The sequence below is a fragment of the Ochlerotatus camptorhynchus genome, unplaced genomic scaffold, assembly GCF_037179485.1.
Source record: "Ochlerotatus camptorhynchus isolate MF236.1 unplaced genomic scaffold, CSIRO-AGI_Acam_v1.1 ptg000085l, whole genome shotgun sequence".
Classification (NCBI taxonomy): domain Eukaryota; kingdom Metazoa; phylum Arthropoda; class Insecta; order Diptera; family Culicidae; genus Ochlerotatus; species Ochlerotatus camptorhynchus.
The window spans coordinates 5,682,659-5,701,934 of NW_027040575.1; the positions used below are offsets into that span (position 1 = coordinate 5,682,659).

The 19,276-nt window shown below is 39.0% G+C and overlaps 1 protein-coding gene across 2 annotated transcripts in view; it reads left to right on the plus strand.

Annotated features, from left to right (window-relative positions):
• The window catches only part of LOC135698388 (LIM/homeobox protein Lhx8-like), a 295,919-nt gene extending 285,475 nt beyond the window's left edge, over positions 1–10,444 (plus strand). For both annotated transcript variants that reach the window (XM_065218352.1, XM_065218353.1), the window contains exon 6: positions 7,585–10,444. In XM_065218352.1, the coding sequence (XP_065074424.1) occupies positions 7,585–7,956 (372 nt within the window). In that variant the 3' untranslated portion in view covers positions 7,957–10,444. The remainder of the gene's footprint in view (positions 1–7,584) is intronic.
• Positions 10,445–19,276: the final 8,832 nt, after the last annotated feature.

The window sequence follows — 19,276 nt, forward strand, 5'->3', positions numbered from 1 at the left end:
TTATCAACCCCTCAACGGAGTCCTCCTCATCATCGCTTTCACCACCAGCTACGACCGAAAGAAACACACAGGATAATGACTTTTACCGCGTAGATTTGCCTGTCTGCTGTATTCGCTGCTTATCTGATGGTGTACAATGACTCTTTTCCACCATTCACCATCAAACGGCGTGAGGTTGTTTTACTTTTTTTTTTCCTTTTATGTCCCCATGACATCCCCTACCAATCTATTACAAAATTTTAATTAAATTCATTAAAAATATTTTCAATTCAACCCAATATTTATTTTTTATACAGTATAATTTTTTCGTAATTAAAATAATTCTGCGGATGGTGGGTTGCGGTGATATTACGTCAACGATGGAGAACAATGCGCCAGCTGACTGTGTGTGAGGGTAGGTTGGAAAACGAATTTTCATGGGTTTTCTCTCTCTCAACTAAAATTTAATTCCGTTATGTTTTCCTGGTTTAAAAAGTAACTCAGTAAGGGTATGAACCATAGGCGGCAATTTGGAAGCACGTCTGGCATATACACAAGCCAGTCAAGACAGCTGAAATACAACCATGGGTTAAAATGGCACGTCTCGATTTTTCATCACATTCATAGATCGACGTCGTCAATTTCTGCTTATCGTCCTTTTTGCCATATAAAGTTAATATCGGGCGTCTGAAGTGTATATTAATCATATATTATAATTAGCACCGTCGGTGGTGTAGTGGTAAGCGTAATTGCCTCTCACCCCAATGGGCGTGGGTTCAATCCCAGTCGGCGCCGCGAAGGAGGAAATCCAATGGCGTTTCAATGTATTAAAACGGCATTGAAACCAAGAAGCAGTGATATATTTTTTGTGTATATAGTTCATTCATTTTTCAAGGCTCAAATGCGTTAGCTTTGCGGTGCCGTAATTCTATGTAAATTTCACAATAAATTTTAGATCTAAAGTTAGTAAAACAAAGGCTGAATACTAACGGCTAACTCGAGGTTAAATACTACAATTTCGCAACAGGTGGAAAAGGGACTGGGAAATAGGTATACTGGGGAATAAATAACGTTTTAATGTCCGTCGCCGTTGTATTGCTGCATTTGACTAATCGAGGGAGAAGCATTGTGGTACACAGTGGCGAATCGGTGAAAAAACGTGATCGGAATCACACCAATTCTTCGGATACGTTTTTAGACATGCAAAGCTTCCATATTTTGACAGTTGATGATTGATTAATCCTCCAACGAAGCTTCTTTTTTTTTCATTATTAGCGAGATTTCAACATGAACAAACGCATATATTTAATATTTTCAATTGCTTCTAATAAGTCTAATGGTAAAGATTCAACCAAAAGAATTAAAACTACCTAACGTAACAACCAAACAATAGACCACGCGCGATCGAGGTTATTCCGCGGGGCTAACAAATGGAAATGATAATACATAAATAAGAATGTATTTCGACTGGAACAAACTCACCAATTCTATCAATTATCGATGTGTGAATTCATACATTATGAATTCAAATGCTCCACTTTTGCATTCACTTGATTATGAATTCAAATTGCATCAACTTTGTATTCATTTGATTCACACCTCACCTTTGCACTCATTTGGACCTGGAGCTCGTCCATTCAGCATAAGGCATACAGGAATCGAATCATTCTCCACGATAACCGCCGAAAAACCGACATTAATGACCATCGTTCTGCGCATATTTTCCACTTGCTGATTTTAGCCACACAATACTTGGGTATGATTTACTTTTCTTGTATATAATTTTCATTTTTGCTTGGCTGGCACTTCTATCCCCAATTCCGGTAATTCACTCCGATCTGCCAAAGGTCAAGCTCAAACACTGTATGATCGAACGTGTTTTCGGTATATATTCATTTACATCACACTCCGTGAACAAAGGCGTTGCTCATCGCCGTAATTGAACAATAAATCAGTGCAATCGAGGTCATACCGAGTAACAAATGGAAATGCGAAAACAATTGCAAAAACTTATTCAATCAAATTAAATTATAACGCACGGGATATAAAACTTATAAAATTTGATCACCGGTCCACAATAACAGACCCAAAAAACTACAATAACTCGAGAACAAAACGTATGCGCAAAACTAATTTAATTTAATTATAATACGCAAGGCTTGGGACTAATAATAACATGTAACCGATCAGATTGGTTCCTCACCTTTACTTTTTAAGTTTTTTTGATATTTTTATGATAGCTACACAAAGCTTGTTTCCTCAAATTCCCTGTGGCTAGAAACCAGTTCGAAAGGTTTTATACGAAAATATTCATTCTGGAAAAACTTGCTTGTAGGCTATAATTAATTGTAAGGACCGCTTTTTCATTTGTTGTAAGAGAAAATGCAGAGGACGTAAAAAATCCTTACCTACATTTGATATTCATGCCATTTGTTTTCCGTGTAGCTGCTAGCTCCGTCAAGCTCAGGGTTTCTGAAGTTTATAGGAGGCGCTTAGGGTTTCTGAAGTTTATAGGAGGCGCAATGAAATCCATTGAATACTCAAAATTCTGTGAAAAACCTCTACTCATTGATTGCAAAAATTGTGGAAACGAACATATGACGATGGACATCTAGTATTCCATGGATTTACTGCTTCATGGTCAGATCAAAAGGTACTGAGAAGTCATCGAAGCAAGCACGATTGGAATTGAACGAAGACGGCACAATCAGTACTCGTAGTGTAGTACAGACTTCGTGTTTGAGGATTTCGGTCGAGCAACTTCTCTAAGTTCACCAATGGGTTCCTAGCTTTGAAACGGATGAGAAACCGAAAAGAAAGTGTAGTGAAACCACCGACAAACCGACATCACACTTAATTCTGACTTATGCCCGAAAATCGTAAACGGCCGATTTAAATGTGCAGTGATCCGAACTGTCAAAACCATAGGATTTTTTGATCTAGATAAAAATAATTTGTCCAGAATAGATCAGACACAAACTAATTCATAACTTTTGCATGCGGGTTCATGGCTTAGCTAAATATTTCCTGCGAACGATGAAACGATCTGTTAAGGGAAGCAAAAGGTACCGTATGCTAATACCGAAAGGTCGGTATAACCTAATCAACTCATCCGGATGGGCTCCCCCCAAGTACCAGTGATAGTATTGAGATGGTTTTTTTTTCTTTAGTTACAAGGCTTTCTTAAATAAGTGAAAACCCACTTTAGTGAAGTTTATGTTAGTGACGTTGATACAAAGGAAATTAAACCCATTTGCTGGTTTTTGAACATTGGCCAGTGATATTTCAGTAAAAATTAACGCAAGGTCTTCGTGTGTTCCTTTGCCTTTTTAAAATCCAACTGGCGTATCTGAGAATAAACCATTCGGCTCGACTCACTTGTCCATGAGAAAAAGAATCATTTTCACGAAAACATCGACATTCAGGACAGCATCGCAATGGGACGGTACGAATTATAATCGGACGCGGGTTTACCGGGTTTTTGAATGCCAAAAACTCTCCTGCAAGTTCAACAAGCGCCTTTTAGCGACGTCTGGGAGGTTGTTGAGCAAGTTGAACTTGATTTTATCCATTCCCAGATATTAATTGTTACATGAAAGGAGAGCAAGTGAGAAGAAAAAAGGGAGTCCATGTCGTTCCTACCCGATGGAGGATCATGGGTTTGAACCGGCACTGAATCAGGACAAACTTTACGTGCGAAAACAAAATCCAACTTCCTATTTGAATACTGTCTTCGATGACCAGCGATGACGCGTTTTGCATTATTCTACCGAAACTGCAGAGCGTTTTCATAAAAGTCTCTCGCGAAAACCTTTGTCAAACCGATGCCAGCAACCATGTTTTTTGGCATTCATTAAGCTCTTAAATATATGTTTTCTCAAGGCTCGTGAAATATTTATATTATTATACCGCATATACCTTTCCATTATTACCGTTAGCATTGATAAAGAGTCACAAATTGTTGGCATATTGTTAAAAATCTAACACTGCTTCTTGATTCCAATTCCGTCATACGAGTTGCAATTCCGTCCTAACACATTGAAACGTCATTGGATTCACTTCGCGATACGGATGACTGCAGTAAAAAAGAATTCGCTAGTAGCACTTCTTTTGAAGAATCGAATGTAACCTGGGTACTGCGGACTCGATGTCAATCATGCACGGTTTGGCCCAACTGGCTTATTTGTATTAGTGAAAAGTGGAAATGTTTAGTTGTGTTCGTATTTCATCGTAATGTTTATATTTTAACACGAAACACCTGTTTTCTGTGACGTCACGCCTGCTGTTTGCAGAATGGAATGTTGTGCTGATGTGACATCGTCATTCGCTTGTTCAGCAATGTTTACAACATTTCTGTTTCTAACACCAGCAATCTGCCTGTTTTTCCAGACCATATATGATTGAAATCGCACCGGACTCACTCAATATGCTAGTCAACTGGGTACCAGTCAACCTGGTCTATACAAGGTGTGGAATTGTACACACTAAGATTTTGTTTCCGTTTTCGGTAAATTTTACCGAAATCAGAACAGCTGAACGTTCGGTAAAACTTTGACCTTCATTTTAAAGGCTATTGAATTTGAAAATAATTTCAAAACATGTTAAACCTTGTTTAAAAGATCTAATCTTGTCATTTTAGTGGAGATTTAGTTTCAAAGTAGCTGAAAAGCAATTGAATTGAATTGCATAAATTTTACCAAACAGTTCAGCTGTTCAGATTTCGGTAAAAATTACCGAAGTCTGCGATAATTTCTAAGTGTGTAGGCCTGAATGTATCGGTGCGCTTCGTTTTTCACTCGGCTTTCATTCCGCTTCGCACGATTCGTTTTTCGTTCACTCAATTACCCTTGTAGCAACCGGTGAACACTCGTGTTTATTTCAGTTACCGTGGGGACGTAATTTGTGATTAGCCCGGTCCTTTCAAATTGTATCATTATTTATGTACGGTCCTTGTATTTGAAATAACGTTTCACATTCATCTAGTGATGGCCGATTTTCATTCGAATAATTGATTAATCGATTAACGAACCGAAAAGTAAAATATTTGTAATCGGTTATATCGTGCCGATATAAGCATTAACAACCGATCGTTTCAAACATGTGCTGCACTCTCATCGGTGGAAAATGGCAGCACAGCGAACAAAAAAAAATCGGTTAGTTGTTAATCGAGTAATTAAAAAATGGGACATCTCTAGTTTTGGTGTGTTTGTTTTGATAAAAATGAGCGCAAAATTTCATCTCTACTGAGGGAGCAGCAAAACCACCAAATTACTTTGAATACGGGGGGTATTCATTGGATGAAAGGGACCGTGAAAGAGTACACTAAAATTGAAAGTTTTTCTTCCGACAGTTTCATCTTAGTATTCATCTTTGCTTGTAGTGACGTCATAACGTTTGTTTCGATCGGCGCTTGCATGGGAAATTTAATATGGATTATAGAATTTATGTATGTTACCAAAATTTATGAATGTTGTATCACTAAATGTTGAGATAATATATTGATTATTGAATTATCACACTGTATACCATGAAAAAGCAGCCTGTTTGTGAGTTTTTGCCTGTTTTCAAGTAAGGAGTTATGATAAAAAAAAAAACAAATCGCCAGCTGATATTTCCCGGCGACTTTACAAAATAATATAATCAAGTAAAATCATCATGTAAAAATATCTAGGATTTGGTTTACTTCTTATTTCACAAATTTGCTTTAGAGTGTTATGACATTTTTCCCTCTACCAACACATACGTCAGGGCTAGATCTCCACACCTTGTATAAACCAGGTTGGGTACCAGTGTGATCTGACAAACGGGAACCAAACATTCAGAAGCCACAGATATATAGTACGTTCAGACTACAGAGTTATAACATGTTAAAGCGCTATCTTTATGGTGGTTTCTGTGTTGCAATTATTTGACAACCGTTATAACATGTTATAACTCTCCAGTCTGGACAGCATTATAGTCACTCTTCTTATCTATCGTCAAGTATTGTCATCTCATAAAAATTAATCGTACTTGTTTCATAACTCATTATTGATTGTAAGCTCAAAGGCAAAAAGAAAAAAGCTCAACGACGAAAGCAGTGTGGCGGGATTCAACTGAAGAAGAGCAAAACAATTTGCTTCTTGAGAAAATGTGCTTGCACAATAAAATCAATTGAGTCTCCAGTACCCAGGATGTAACCATTCATACTAGGTATGCGTTCTTATAGACCTTGTTTGGTAGCTTCTGAACTAAATTAGCTTACCAAACGTATGATATATTTGATGTTTCTGCTCGATATGACAGAAATGAGCGCCGAAGCAGTTCTCTACCCTATATAAACGCGAAAGTTTTCCCGTAACGCTAATCTTCAACTTTTTTGTTTTTTACTGAAATTTTGTTTGAAATGGATGGACTCATTTCCGTCATGCGCGACAAAACAATGAAGACGAACAGCTACATCCAACATTTATGCATCAAATTCTTTACTCTCGAGTTAAATAACCAATGCTGTAAAATAAATTGTACGGGTCTGTACGGTTAAGACGGATTTAAGGGAAGGGTGCCAAAGAGAAGTGGGTATACTGAAATGGTGCCGCACCCTACATAATCGATACGTAAATTAATAATAATCTTAAAAAGAATATAAATAGTATTAATTTCGAGACAACGTCTGGGAGGCTTAGAAAGCGATAAACTTTGCTTCACAGGCTCTCTACAAACATGCGTGGATGATAAATGACCAGGAAAGAAATCTACGAACCAGCAGAGTCGCAGCATACCGTTGAATTTAATTAGACCTTTTTTTCCTCTGCTTGGCAAAACAACGCACAGTCCGTCAACTGGCTTCCGCGAGGCAACACAGTCACTACAAGTCAAGGAAAATATCAAGCCTGGGACAAAAGAAAATTAATTATAAAAAGGATAATAACTTTGCCTCCGCATCTTTAATCTTTTCCAGATAATTAAAAAATTATAATTAGAGAGAAAGAGAGGCATGTACGCGCATATCGCGAGAGCGAATGAGCGAAATAATAAAACACCAACAGAGAATTTTACGTACATATGATTTTCACGCTTCTATTTCACTCCCAACTTCGTCGCTTCCTCATACTTTTCGGAGGATTTGGGTATAATTGGAAGAACTAATTTTCATTATTCATCTTTTCTGGACGAGCTGATGAAATCTGCAACAAAACGTACAATGCAGCTTTCCATCATATCATGTAGAAATAAAGGCAACACAGTGAGTGGACCTTCCCAAGATGAAACCAAGTGGGGTGCACTCGAAGGAGCACACAAAAAAACAAGAAGCACTCGCCAAAAGAAAGGCTCTCGGGCTGACATCATGCTGCATTGAGAGCGAAAGGAGTTGAAAATTAAAAAACAAAAACTTTCCTACTCTGCGATGTTTAATTAGCTAAAGTTAATTAATTTTTTGCGAAAAAGAGATATTTAACTTTTTTCTGCTTGATGCTTCGTTTGCTGCTCGCCCTCGCATCAGAAATCCTGCAGTCCAACCTTTTCCCTGTGAACCGTGTGCTTTCACGCCCATGTCCACTGGGGACATTTTTCACAATTAATTAATCTAAAGCTCTCTTCTCGTTTCTCTGTTTTCCCTTACAGCCAGCCGGAGAAAATCTCATCGGTAATGTCGGCAGTGGACGTATGCCGCCAACCGTTAATCGATCTGCATACGTAGCAGACAAACTTGGTCTAACACAGCAGCAACAACAGCAACAGCAACAGCAGCAGCAACAGCAAGGACCCCAACATCAACAGCACCCACCAGTATCATCGAATCACGCGACGCAACACCATTCTCAGCCTCCCCAACCATCGCCACAGCAATCCCAGCAATCGGCTGGTGGGAGTCATCTCCAGAATCCTGCCCAGCAACAGCATCATCCTAGCAATCTTGGCCCTCACCGAGATGATGGCTCTAGCGGCTATGGGAGCCCCGATTCGGAAACCTTCGAGACTCCAGCCACTCAATGACGGCCAGTACCCTGATTCTGCGAGGCCATTTAGTCGCGGCCACTGCTAGTGGGATATGGTTTATTATCATTCGTTCAATACCGTGCAAGTTGAATGACGTGTTTCTGAAGTGATGTTGATGGTTCCTTTTTGGTATAGCTATTGATCCACGTCGGCTGTGATGGATCGCTCTTTTGGGGCTTTTTCATTACTTTTTATTATGTAATGCTAAAGTAAAATCCAGTTGAATTTTCAGTTATCCCATCGTAAAATCGATAGTTTAACGCTATCTCACTATCAAAATGCAAAATTTTCGCACCGTAGAGCCACACTAAAGGTTCACTCGAGAGTGCTTTGTTAGTACACACACAGAGTGTGTCTCTACGTTGTGTGAATTTTGAATTTTGATAGGGAGATGGGTTGACTGAAAATTCAATTGAATGTAACTTAAGCATTCTATACTAAAAAGTAATGAAAAAGTCCCAAAAGAGCGATCCATCCCTGCACGTCAGAACAGTAGTTTCTACACGATGTCGATAGGTTTGTTTCATTCGTGGAATCCTCTGGCACTGTAAAAGCTGTAAGCGCAAGAGATGTTTCTAGTAATTATAAATCAAAATCCTAGTGATTTGGAACCGGAATCAGAATCTTAGCTATTTAAAAAATTCCCCAGTCGAATTTGGAGTCAGGTATTGTTTTACCTCCTCTAAAATGAAAATAAAGCAGAACATAAGATGGGTGAATTCTATTAAATTGTTATAAACAAATTTCAAATTTTCCACATTCGGTGAATTTTGAAACCTAAAACACATTTCGAAATTCATTTTTGAAGTTTTCAAATTGATGGATTCTTTTAAAACTATTACTGTAGACTATCAGGTGCCGGCACCGGTGGGTCTGGGTTCAATCCCAGCCGAGGTCGGTGCGATTTTTCTGAGGTATAAAAATCTCTGGTCACGTCTTCCTTCGGAAGGGAAGTAAAGCCGTTGGTACCGGCTCATGTGTGTTTGAATGGGTGCAATATCTTACGCAGGTGTGGAAGCTGCCTTCCTGCACATTCGATTGCCGTCAATGGATGGCAATCGATGTCCGCCGTTGATTGGCTGGCACTAGATTGCGGAACAGAGACCGACGTTAAATAAAGGAATGAAGACTAACAGGTCTTCTTAAAAACATGATTGATTGATTGATTTCTTTATTATAGAGACTTTCAGTCGTTGGCTGGTTCGTCTCTACAAAAATATGATTTATGTTTTAGGAGTATCTGTCAATTTTTAAATTTTTCGACCTTGGGAAAAGAAAATCATTGAGACTCGCTTGCATTTTTTTTTTGCAAGCCGAGGCCGAGTGTTACTTCACATTGAAAACGAAGTGGTCAAAGTGCAAAGGTCAACTGAGATTTATTCATATTTCAACGAACAAAGAAATCAGTGCCAACATTTCAAAAGGGCGTAATTGCTTTTGTAAACAATGGCTTTAGCCGTTGATTTCTCGCGAATGAAATCTTACCTCTCCAAAATAACAATGCTTGCTGGTAGACGAAACATTCCTCTACCTGATGGTGTTATTATTTTTCATGAGTGAGCTTTTATTCGCGATAAATTGACGGCTCTAGCCATTGTTGACAAACACAATTACGCCCCTTTGAAATGTTGGCACTGAAATACGAATTTAAAAATTTAAATGTGTTCATGTAAAATTTAGGTTTCACTGTTATATGCTTCAGGTCAGACTGCGAAGTATATCAATGGACCAAAAGTAATATTATTTGGAAATATTTTGAAGATTTAAAAACTAGAATGATCTCTTGACAGATCGGACCCAATTTCATCAAAATAACTAGGGAAAATATGTACTCCAAACTCCACAACAACATCAGTTCATGAAGCATTCAAACAAACTATAAATCAGGCCTGCAGAAACACACACGGAAAGATAAAAAAAAACTTTGTATACATAGTCTAGTCGAAATAAATATTACAAATACTGGTAATGTAATTCCCTAAAATCAAAGATAAGAACGAACCATTGTTTATCTCGTAGCATTTAAGTGATAAAGTTGTTAATTTATTTCGATTCTCGCACTGTACATATTGTCACCAACAAGAAGATACACATTGAATAAGCTATTGCAATCAATAGGCAAATTTATAAACAAAATTGAGTATGAGAAGTATTACCGATACAAAGCTAAGTTCTTCTTGTAGAACGAACAAAAAGAAACGAATTAATGTAACTACATAATAAGGAAAAGTAAACTTAAAAGGTAGGAAGATTGTTTTAAGGGAAAGATTACATTTTGAAAACATATCTCTACGTTCTACTACACAGATGATGAGCCTAAAAGTGTTCCTGAGATAACTGTACGCACAGAGGCTGTAATAATAATTGAAAAAAAATGTGCGTAGCCTACTCTAGGACAAAGCAGAAAGGCCAACTGCTACAAAGTTGTGTACAACTTACATATTTCGTTTAAAAACATTTGTTTTGTCATTATTATATCGTTATTCATGATATGCAGAAATTTTCAGCTCCTTAAAGGATGCTGAAGAATGAAAGCAGTTTTCAAATTGCATAATGTGTTATTTAATAATCGAGCCAGATTGCACTTGAGTGAAAACCAGAATTGCATAACTGACACTGCTTCTCAAAGAATTATGATCCTAGATTTCGGGATGAATGAAGTAAGGCAAACTAATGGAATGTTGTTCACGGTAAATGTTGGAAATTATGCAAAATGGAGTGCAAAATGAAGGAAGATTATTGGAGGCACAAATCGATAAAGAAACAACAAGGAGCAGATAAACGCTGTAAATACGATCAGTTTCACTGAAAAAAAGCTGGTGCAAAATAAAAAGAAATGATTAAACATACTGAGTGAGTGATTCATTGGGTCATCCGAAATCCGTTAGCCGAGGAGAGGGGTGGTAATACATCACTTTTAATCGAAAATATCGACGTAAAAAACCATGGGTATACGTCCCTAACCTCGGTCTAATATGCAGCCATCGATTACGTTTTTAATCATAACTCATCAATGAATTTACCTGCAAACGATATTCTACTGCTAAATGGTATGCTTAGATATGCTTATCATGTCGTTTGCTATCAGAAACCACGAAAAGTTGAAAAACTTACTTTTTTTAAGACAATAACTCACGAGGGAAATGTATGTAATATGGGTCTATTGTCCCCAAATTGGGTCTATTTATGGATGCAACTTCGTCCTATCTTGTTTGATCCTCAAAAAAACGCTCTTGGTAACGTTTTCTGATGTATTTTTTTTTATCACTATCACTGTTAACTTAATGCTCTTCATTCCTCAAAACATTTCTTAGAGAAAATTTTACGAAAACTACATTAAATCACTCAATTTAAAAATTAAAAATTAAAAATTTCGCTTATCGTCTTTTGACCGCAGAATATCTAAATCAGAACATTGTGATGTTCATTATACAGGTTTGGCAGAAAAAATCTCCCTTCCTGTTCGTTCCTTATCATCCAAATGCAAAACAACATTGTTGACGTTACTCTTATTGCTATATGCTGTCAAATGAATTTCATGGGCCATAGTTAGGAACATAGAAAAGAAATGTGTCCCTAAAGTTGGGTCCATGTTTTACTTGTGAAAACGTTGTTAAACAATTAAAATAAACATAAAATATTCAAACAGCAACTGTAAGTTTTACGTCTAGTGTGTATTATCAGGTAATTCCAATCAATAAATGCCATAATCAGGCCATTTGATGATCGTCAGTCAACCTTCCCATCTTAACCTTATAAGTCATGGCGGCTAAAAACTCCGAACATTGTGATATTCTCAACCAGTTTTATTACTTACGAGAGCTGAAAATGTATTGAAATGTTGTGATATAAATTGATTTGTGTGTGGTACACATTTATCAACCATCAGTGATCAATATTTTCCTTATTTTTTGTGTAATATTCCTTAATTAATTATTTATTTGCGTGATAGGCCGAATGAAAGGACTAGACCCACATTACATACCGTAACCCTACATCACTTTTAATCGAAAATATCGACGTAAAAAACCATGAAACATGATATCGACAAACTGATGGTTTAGAAATCAGAACTTATGAAAAGTTCATCGTTTAAATACTGAGCGACTTGTTTATTTACAGAACATTGTTTAAAACGCTGCTTGAAATCGAATTGATTAACCTAACCTTCCAAATTTATTGTTTGGACTACAGATCGTTGAATCTTCGCCAAATGGATAATTGTACTCTACTGAACTCGATCCTAAGGCAATCGCTTCAAGCAACCTAATGTCCTCCTCCACGGCAGGAGGTAGGACTGAGTTGAGCTAAATCAGACCCCTTCCACTTTTCGAAAACTTGAGCGATAAGAAATTAACGCCACTCTTAAGCTTTGCGTCTGCACATTTAACCCTTTGTTTGTACCTTGGGGGCAATTTGACCCCAGGCCACTTTTTTATTTGTCGATCGATTTTACTAATTAACCATTTTGTCAAGGTTCTGCATTGGTCTTCCATCAGAGCGAAGCCAATCAGCCGGATCCAGGGATGCTTGGAAACATCTGATCCGATGGCTTCGATCGAGAGTCCGTGAAAACCGCGATTGGTGGCAGCGATGAATGCAGCGGCAGCCTCCACCGAAAATTTGGAGTACTGATCCGTAATTCCTATACCGACACCCCCGTAAGCTGCGGAGCCGTCGGAATATCGGATTGTATGGCCGTTGTATACGGTTCGTTGAAGCTCTGTTACCGATTTCACTAGCACGGGGGAGTTGTATAATAGAGGTAACTCTAAGACCAGAAGGTCCCGAAGAAACGTGCTCAACTTTTTGGCTCAGCTCTGGTACTATCTTCGGTCCCAAGCTAATCGATGCACCCCTCGAAACATAGGAAAATCCACGAACCCCTCATTTGATTGTGCTGACGGAAACGTGACCGAATTTGCTCATCGCAACTTTTCGGGTCACTCTATTCCGTCTTCAGAACTGACCGGTCTGCCCTAAACAGTCAAAAATCGCGCGGTGGCGGAGTCCTGATCGCAGTATCTACGAGACTAGCCAGCTACGTAAGTACGTCACCCATTTCCAGTCAACTGGAACAGCTGTGGATTGTCATAGAACTTCCACAAAGCAAGCTTAGTGTAGGCGCAATCTACCTGCCTCCCGACCGCAAAAACGACTGCACGATCATCCGCGAGCATGTGGAATCGTTAGGCTCAATGTCGTCACAATTAAGTCCCTGCTCTCCCACTTTCGTATTTGGTGACTACAATCAAGCTGGTCTGCAGTGGCGCTTTACAGACAGTGGCACACCATTAATTGATCCACTGCTTTCGCATATGCCGGTTGCTTGCTGTACTCTTTTGGACGATTTTAACTTTTACGGGTTCACACAAGTGAATACTTTTCCGAACCGAAATGGACGTTTGCTAGATCTTGTCCTGGAAAATGATTCAGCACTACCGGGCACTTCTGTTTCCTTGCCGGTCGAGCCACTGATTGATCTAGATGCCGATCATCCCGCTCTCGTCGTGTCATTTAGTTTACTTACGCCGATTCTTTTTACGCTGTCATCTGATTGCTACTCTTTGGACTTTCGGCGGGCCGATTATGTTGCATTGAACAATGCGCTTGCGGAAATTGATTTGCAATTTATCGAAACAGCCGCTAGCGTGATTTGGATTTTTTCAGTGCTGCACTGGAAGATGCTATTTTCCGCATTGTCCCAGCTCGACGTCCTCCTGCATGGTCTAACCCACACCTGCGCGTGCTAAAACGTCAACGCTCTGCCGCCCTCCGAAAGTATTGTAACTCTCGCTCTCTGTACTACAAACGACTGTTCAATTTTGCGAGTCGTAGTTATCGAAATTACAATCGTTTTCTCTATAATCGACACGTGAGACACACGGAAGCGAACCTTCGCACGAATCCGAAAAGTTTTTGGTCGTTTGTCAACTTCAAACGGAAGGAATCCAGGTTGCCTTGTTCCATGTTTCTCGAGAATAACTCGACTAATAGCGAAAGAGAAAAATGCGACTTGTTTGCTCGTCATTTCAAGCAAGTGTTCCACGATTTCTCCGCTTCGCCAACACAAGTGCTGGATGCTACTGTTGGGATGCCACGTGATGTGTTTAGTTTCGTTATTCCGCGCATTTCAGAAGACATGGTGATAGTCGCAACGGCATAGCCAATCTCGGCCTTCCACTTGCGAGGCTATTCAATCTCTCGACACAGTAATGTGAGTTCCCCTGCCACTGGAAACTTTCTTATCTGTTCCCAGTGTACAAAAAAGGAGATAAACGGAATGTCATAAATTATCGTGGAATCACCTCCCGTGTGCCTGTTCAAAACTGTTCGAGATTATCATAAATGGTGCTCTGATCGCACGCTGCAAAAATTATATCGATACAGAACAACACGGTTTCTACCCGAAGCGCTCCGTGTTCACGAACCTGGTGCAATTCACTTCTAACTGTCTGCTATGCATGGATTCAGGATGGCAAATCGATGCTGCGTATATGGATCTAAAAGCTGCATTTGACACGGTGGACCATAATATCTTGCTGGCCAAGCTGGAGATACTTGGCATCTCATCAACTGCTGTGGATTGGTTCAGATCTTACTTGGTGAATCGCTATGTACATGTCAAGATTGGCGCGTCGGAATCGGATGTTTTCTCAAACAACTCGGGAGTTCCGCAAGGCAGTAACCTAGGACCGCTACTATTTTCGATCTTTTTAAACGACGTCGCCTTGCTGATACCATCAGGATGCCGCGTTTTCTATGCAGACGATACAAAAATCTACAAAATTATTAAAAGCCTCTCGAACTGCTGGGATCTCCAGAATACGTTAGGTATTTTTGCTGACTGGTGCTCAAGAAATTGGATGAATCTAAGCATAGAAAAATGTAACATTATTTCCTTTCACCGAAAAATCGAACCAATCATGTTTGACTTTGTTCTCTACGGACGCTGTCTTGCTCGTGTAGAGCACATAAAGGATCTCGGCGTTACCTTGGACGGCAGACTCACTTTCAGCACAAACTAAGTGACAGACGACTTACTGGCGAAGAAATCAATTAAAATAATGCGGTTCACTTAATAGAATTTTCTTAGAAGCTTGTGCCATCATCCACCAGATGGGATAGTATTTTTGTTTTGGTTTTGCACTAAGTTGATTTTGTGTACAATGATTCTTTGACAATGTGCAAAGAGTGTATATCATTTTGTCATTTTTTTATGCATTCCAGTTTTGAGTAGAGTGAAAGAGATAGAACCAAAACATTCTAGTACATTTGGTGAAAATGCTAGTGCAATCCAGTAGTAGTGTTGCCATGTGGTACAATCCAGTGGTAGTGGTGTTGCCATGTGGTACACTGAAAAATTGCAATAGCAGGTTAGTCACCAAAGTTTTCGGAGCGTCTGTCACTTCGTTTGTGCTTTCAGAATCCAATACTATGACATCATCTCCAGAGCTAGCCGGCGCTGGTGGTGTAGTGGTAAGCGTGACTGCTTTCTAACACCCCGATGGGTATGGGTTCAAGCCCAGCCGAGGTCGGTGGGATTTTTCTGAGGTATAAAAATCTCTGGTCACGTCTTCCTTCGGAAGGGAAGTAAAGCCGTTGGTCCCGGCCCATGTGTGTTGAATGGGTGCGATATCCTACGCAGGTGTGGAAGCTGCCTTCCTGCACATTCGATTGCCGTCAATGGATGGAAATCGATGTCCGTCGGTGATTGGCAGTAGATTGCGGAACAGAGACCGACGTTAAATAAAGGAAAGAAAAGGAATCCCAGAGCTAATCGACAATTCAGTGCCAACATTTCAAAGGGGCGTAATTGCTTTTGTAAACAATGACTTTAGCCGTCAATTTCTCGCGAATTACAATGCTAGTTGCTAGAGGAAACATTCCTCTACCTGCTGGTGTCATTATTTTTCATGAGTGAGCTTTTATTCGCGAGAAATCGACGGCTAAAGCCATTGTTTACAAATGCAATTACGCCCCTTTGAAATGTTGGCACTGAATTGGGCTTTATTTTCAAAATTGCCGACGAGTTTCATGACCCGCTATGCCTTAGTTCACTTTACTGCTCGCTTGTGCGATCCTTATTAGAGTCAAGTTCAGTTGTTTGGTGCCCTTTCCATGCTAGCTGGATCACTAGAATTGAATCCGTTCAACGCAAGTTTGTGAGATATGCTCTTCGTTTCCTCAACTGGCGTGACCCAACGAACTTGCCACCGGCTACTTGGCCTTTTCCGTACCGTTGACCGTAACTATTTAGTTTAAGTTTTATTCATTTAGACAATAATTGTCAGTTGAATTTTTCAATAAACAACAATAAACAATAAACAACAATTTTATCTGTCAAACTTTCATAGCGAATCAAAACAAACATTTTGTAGTACTAGAATTTCGGCTAGAAGGGATACGTTAATCGATTTGCTTGGGACAATAGGCTAGTCAAGTAGTGAGCCAATTTAAAATCGTAAGTTTCCATCGTAAGTTTCCATCGTAAGTTTGTTGTATCCTGCTTTAAACTGCTTCTTAATTGTCAAGTCAATTACGGCAGGTTTGACATCCCCTGGCTCCGCACCTGTGGACCCTGGACACCGGGGGGAGCACTAGATTAGCAGTTTTAAAAAGAAGTAGGTTCGCCTCGTTGAGGAGGAAAACTTCTTCGTCAGAGCCATCTGTCTTCTCAGCGAAACTTATTGGCCGTTTACGTCTGTGTAGTCAAGGCCGGCGCACAATAGATACGTTTTCGGGTTTTTTGACAGATAATGTATGGGCTAACTGTCAAAAAACCCGAAAACGTATCTATTGTGCGCCGGCGTTCAGTCGTTGGAACGGTAACATTCCGATTTCGATGCAGGTGGCCACGTCAGACGTGGACGGGAGAAGACCGTAGCAAATCCGGACAGCTTCTCAGCACTTGGGGGCAATTTTGAGATAAGAAGATTGCTGGCAAGACAGATGATTTCGATGCCGTAGAAAAGACATGATTCGAGAATTGCCTTGGCAACTCGGAGTCGGGAGGACCGGTTATTGTCATGGTGACGTCCAGCGATAGAACGTAGAAGATTTAGTCTAGTTTTGCAACCACTTTTGACATCGTCGAAATGTGCAGAAAAAGTCAGGTGCTGGTGAAGACGAACCCCTAGCACGCGGACTGTCTTTTTAAACGGGACAACGGACCCATCTATGTAGATAGGGGTGCTGAGAGGACGTTGATGGTGTGAACATATGTGAATAATAGAGATCTTACCGCCTGAAAGACGGAATCCATCAGACGATGCCCACAATGACACTGCCCTGGTTGCCACGCCCATCTTCCTACGGAATGCTTTAACGGTAAGATTCTTTACGAAGTGGAGAATGTGCCCACAGAGACCCAATTCTGCCATCTATCGTATGACATCCGGATTGGCACTAGATTGCGAAACAGAGACCGACTTTAAATAAATAAAAAAAAAAAACTTTGCCTTTACCTCGTTTCACCACTTAAACTTTTACTTGTAATTAAAAAATAAAGTCTCTATTCAATTTTCGAAGGGGCTTATCTGCTTTTGTAAACAATGCATTTGATCGACGTAACTGGTAGCTCGCCTACGAATGCTAAAACTACCATCAGATGGGGAAATTTCCCCCTACCTGATAATGGTGTTCGTATGCCTGGACGAACTACCAGTTACGCCAAATCGACGTTCAATTGTTTACAAAACCAGATAGGGGTAAGAGGAGCATAGTGAACAGGTGGGGATTCTATAACATTCCCCAGAAAACCATTCCCCCGAAAACCATTCCCCAGAAAACCATTCCCCAGAATCTCAGCCCCCAGAATGCACCATTCCCCAGAAAAGCATTGCCTAGAATGAACCATTCCCCAGAAAACCATTCCCCAGAATGTACCATTCCCCAGAAAAGTATGACATGTATTAGATTGACTATTTTTGTTTATTATAGTCACTCCTGGAATCTTCTTTCGCGTATATAAAAAGAAGAGAAAAACTTCTTAATGGATCAAGGGGTTTTCCCTTCTTTGAAAATATAACAAAAGGAAATAATTAATTCTTTGGATATTCGACAAAGAAGGGAATACTCCCTTCTTTTAATATATAAGGAAAATATATAATCAAAAGTTTTTCGCAAGGGATTCGGGGTAATGCCCATTCGGGATAATAATGTTATAAATTTGTAATCGGTAGTTCAACGTTCTATGCATAAAAATGGTTTGGAATTGATAAATACATAGTTCCATAAAAGTAAACGTAGTGTATCATCAATAGTAAAGTGAAACTAATCAGAGAGTTTTATCATGAAAATTTATCATTATCATTATCATTATCATTATCAAATTCATCATTATTAAATCAAATATGTAAAATTTATCGAGAAAATTGGTATTCAGAAGATGTATCTCATATTCAGTATGCAAGATACTTGCGAACCTGTTTATTTATGGACGCCTGTTCTGTAATATCAAACTGAAGTATAATATCAAATGACCAAAAAAAAGTGATAAATTACTAATTTCATCATGTTTTCTAGAGAATGGTACATTCTGGGGAATGCATATCTCATTGTATTTCTTATTATGTTACGCACTTCTCATAATATTTTATGGATCGTTTAATTTTAGCTTGATAATTATTTTATTATTCTTGTGAATTTAGATCGGAAGGGATAGTGGATAACTTATATACATAAATAATTATTTTTCAGGTTTTGTTTCTCGTCATGCATGACATCATTTAGATGAGATTCAATTTCAATTTTATTGTTAGTCCTGTTAGTTATTCATCACTTTTTTTCAATTACTCTAAAAAGGGAATATTAAGTATCCTTCGAGCTAAACATATTTACTTGCTATTATTACTATAACCTTGACATTTCAGTGTTACATCCACCTACCATTGTAAGCAGAGGAGACATAGAGGTGCATCTTATTATGTGTACAAAATTTATAATTTTTATTGCATCCATTTAATTGTATTCCCTACATTTCATATTTTAATGTTCCGATATACTTCATTTCACCATTACATATATTTACATTATATAAATAAATACTGGGATGGGTGGGAGCATCAGGGTATCATTTGACCTGAAACTGGACGATGGAGTGGTATGACAACCGGAGTCTAGGAGGGAATAAACACTATCATTTTCTTTATCCTACCGATTCGATTGTGGTGGTGTAAATTCTACTCCAACAGTTTCAGTGAGATTGACGCACCCTTCTTAACAAACCATCCTGTAGGAAGCTTAATAAGTATTGCGAATTGCGTTATTCGATTTGTTGGATCGTATCGTTGGAAGGAGATTCTCAAATTCCCGT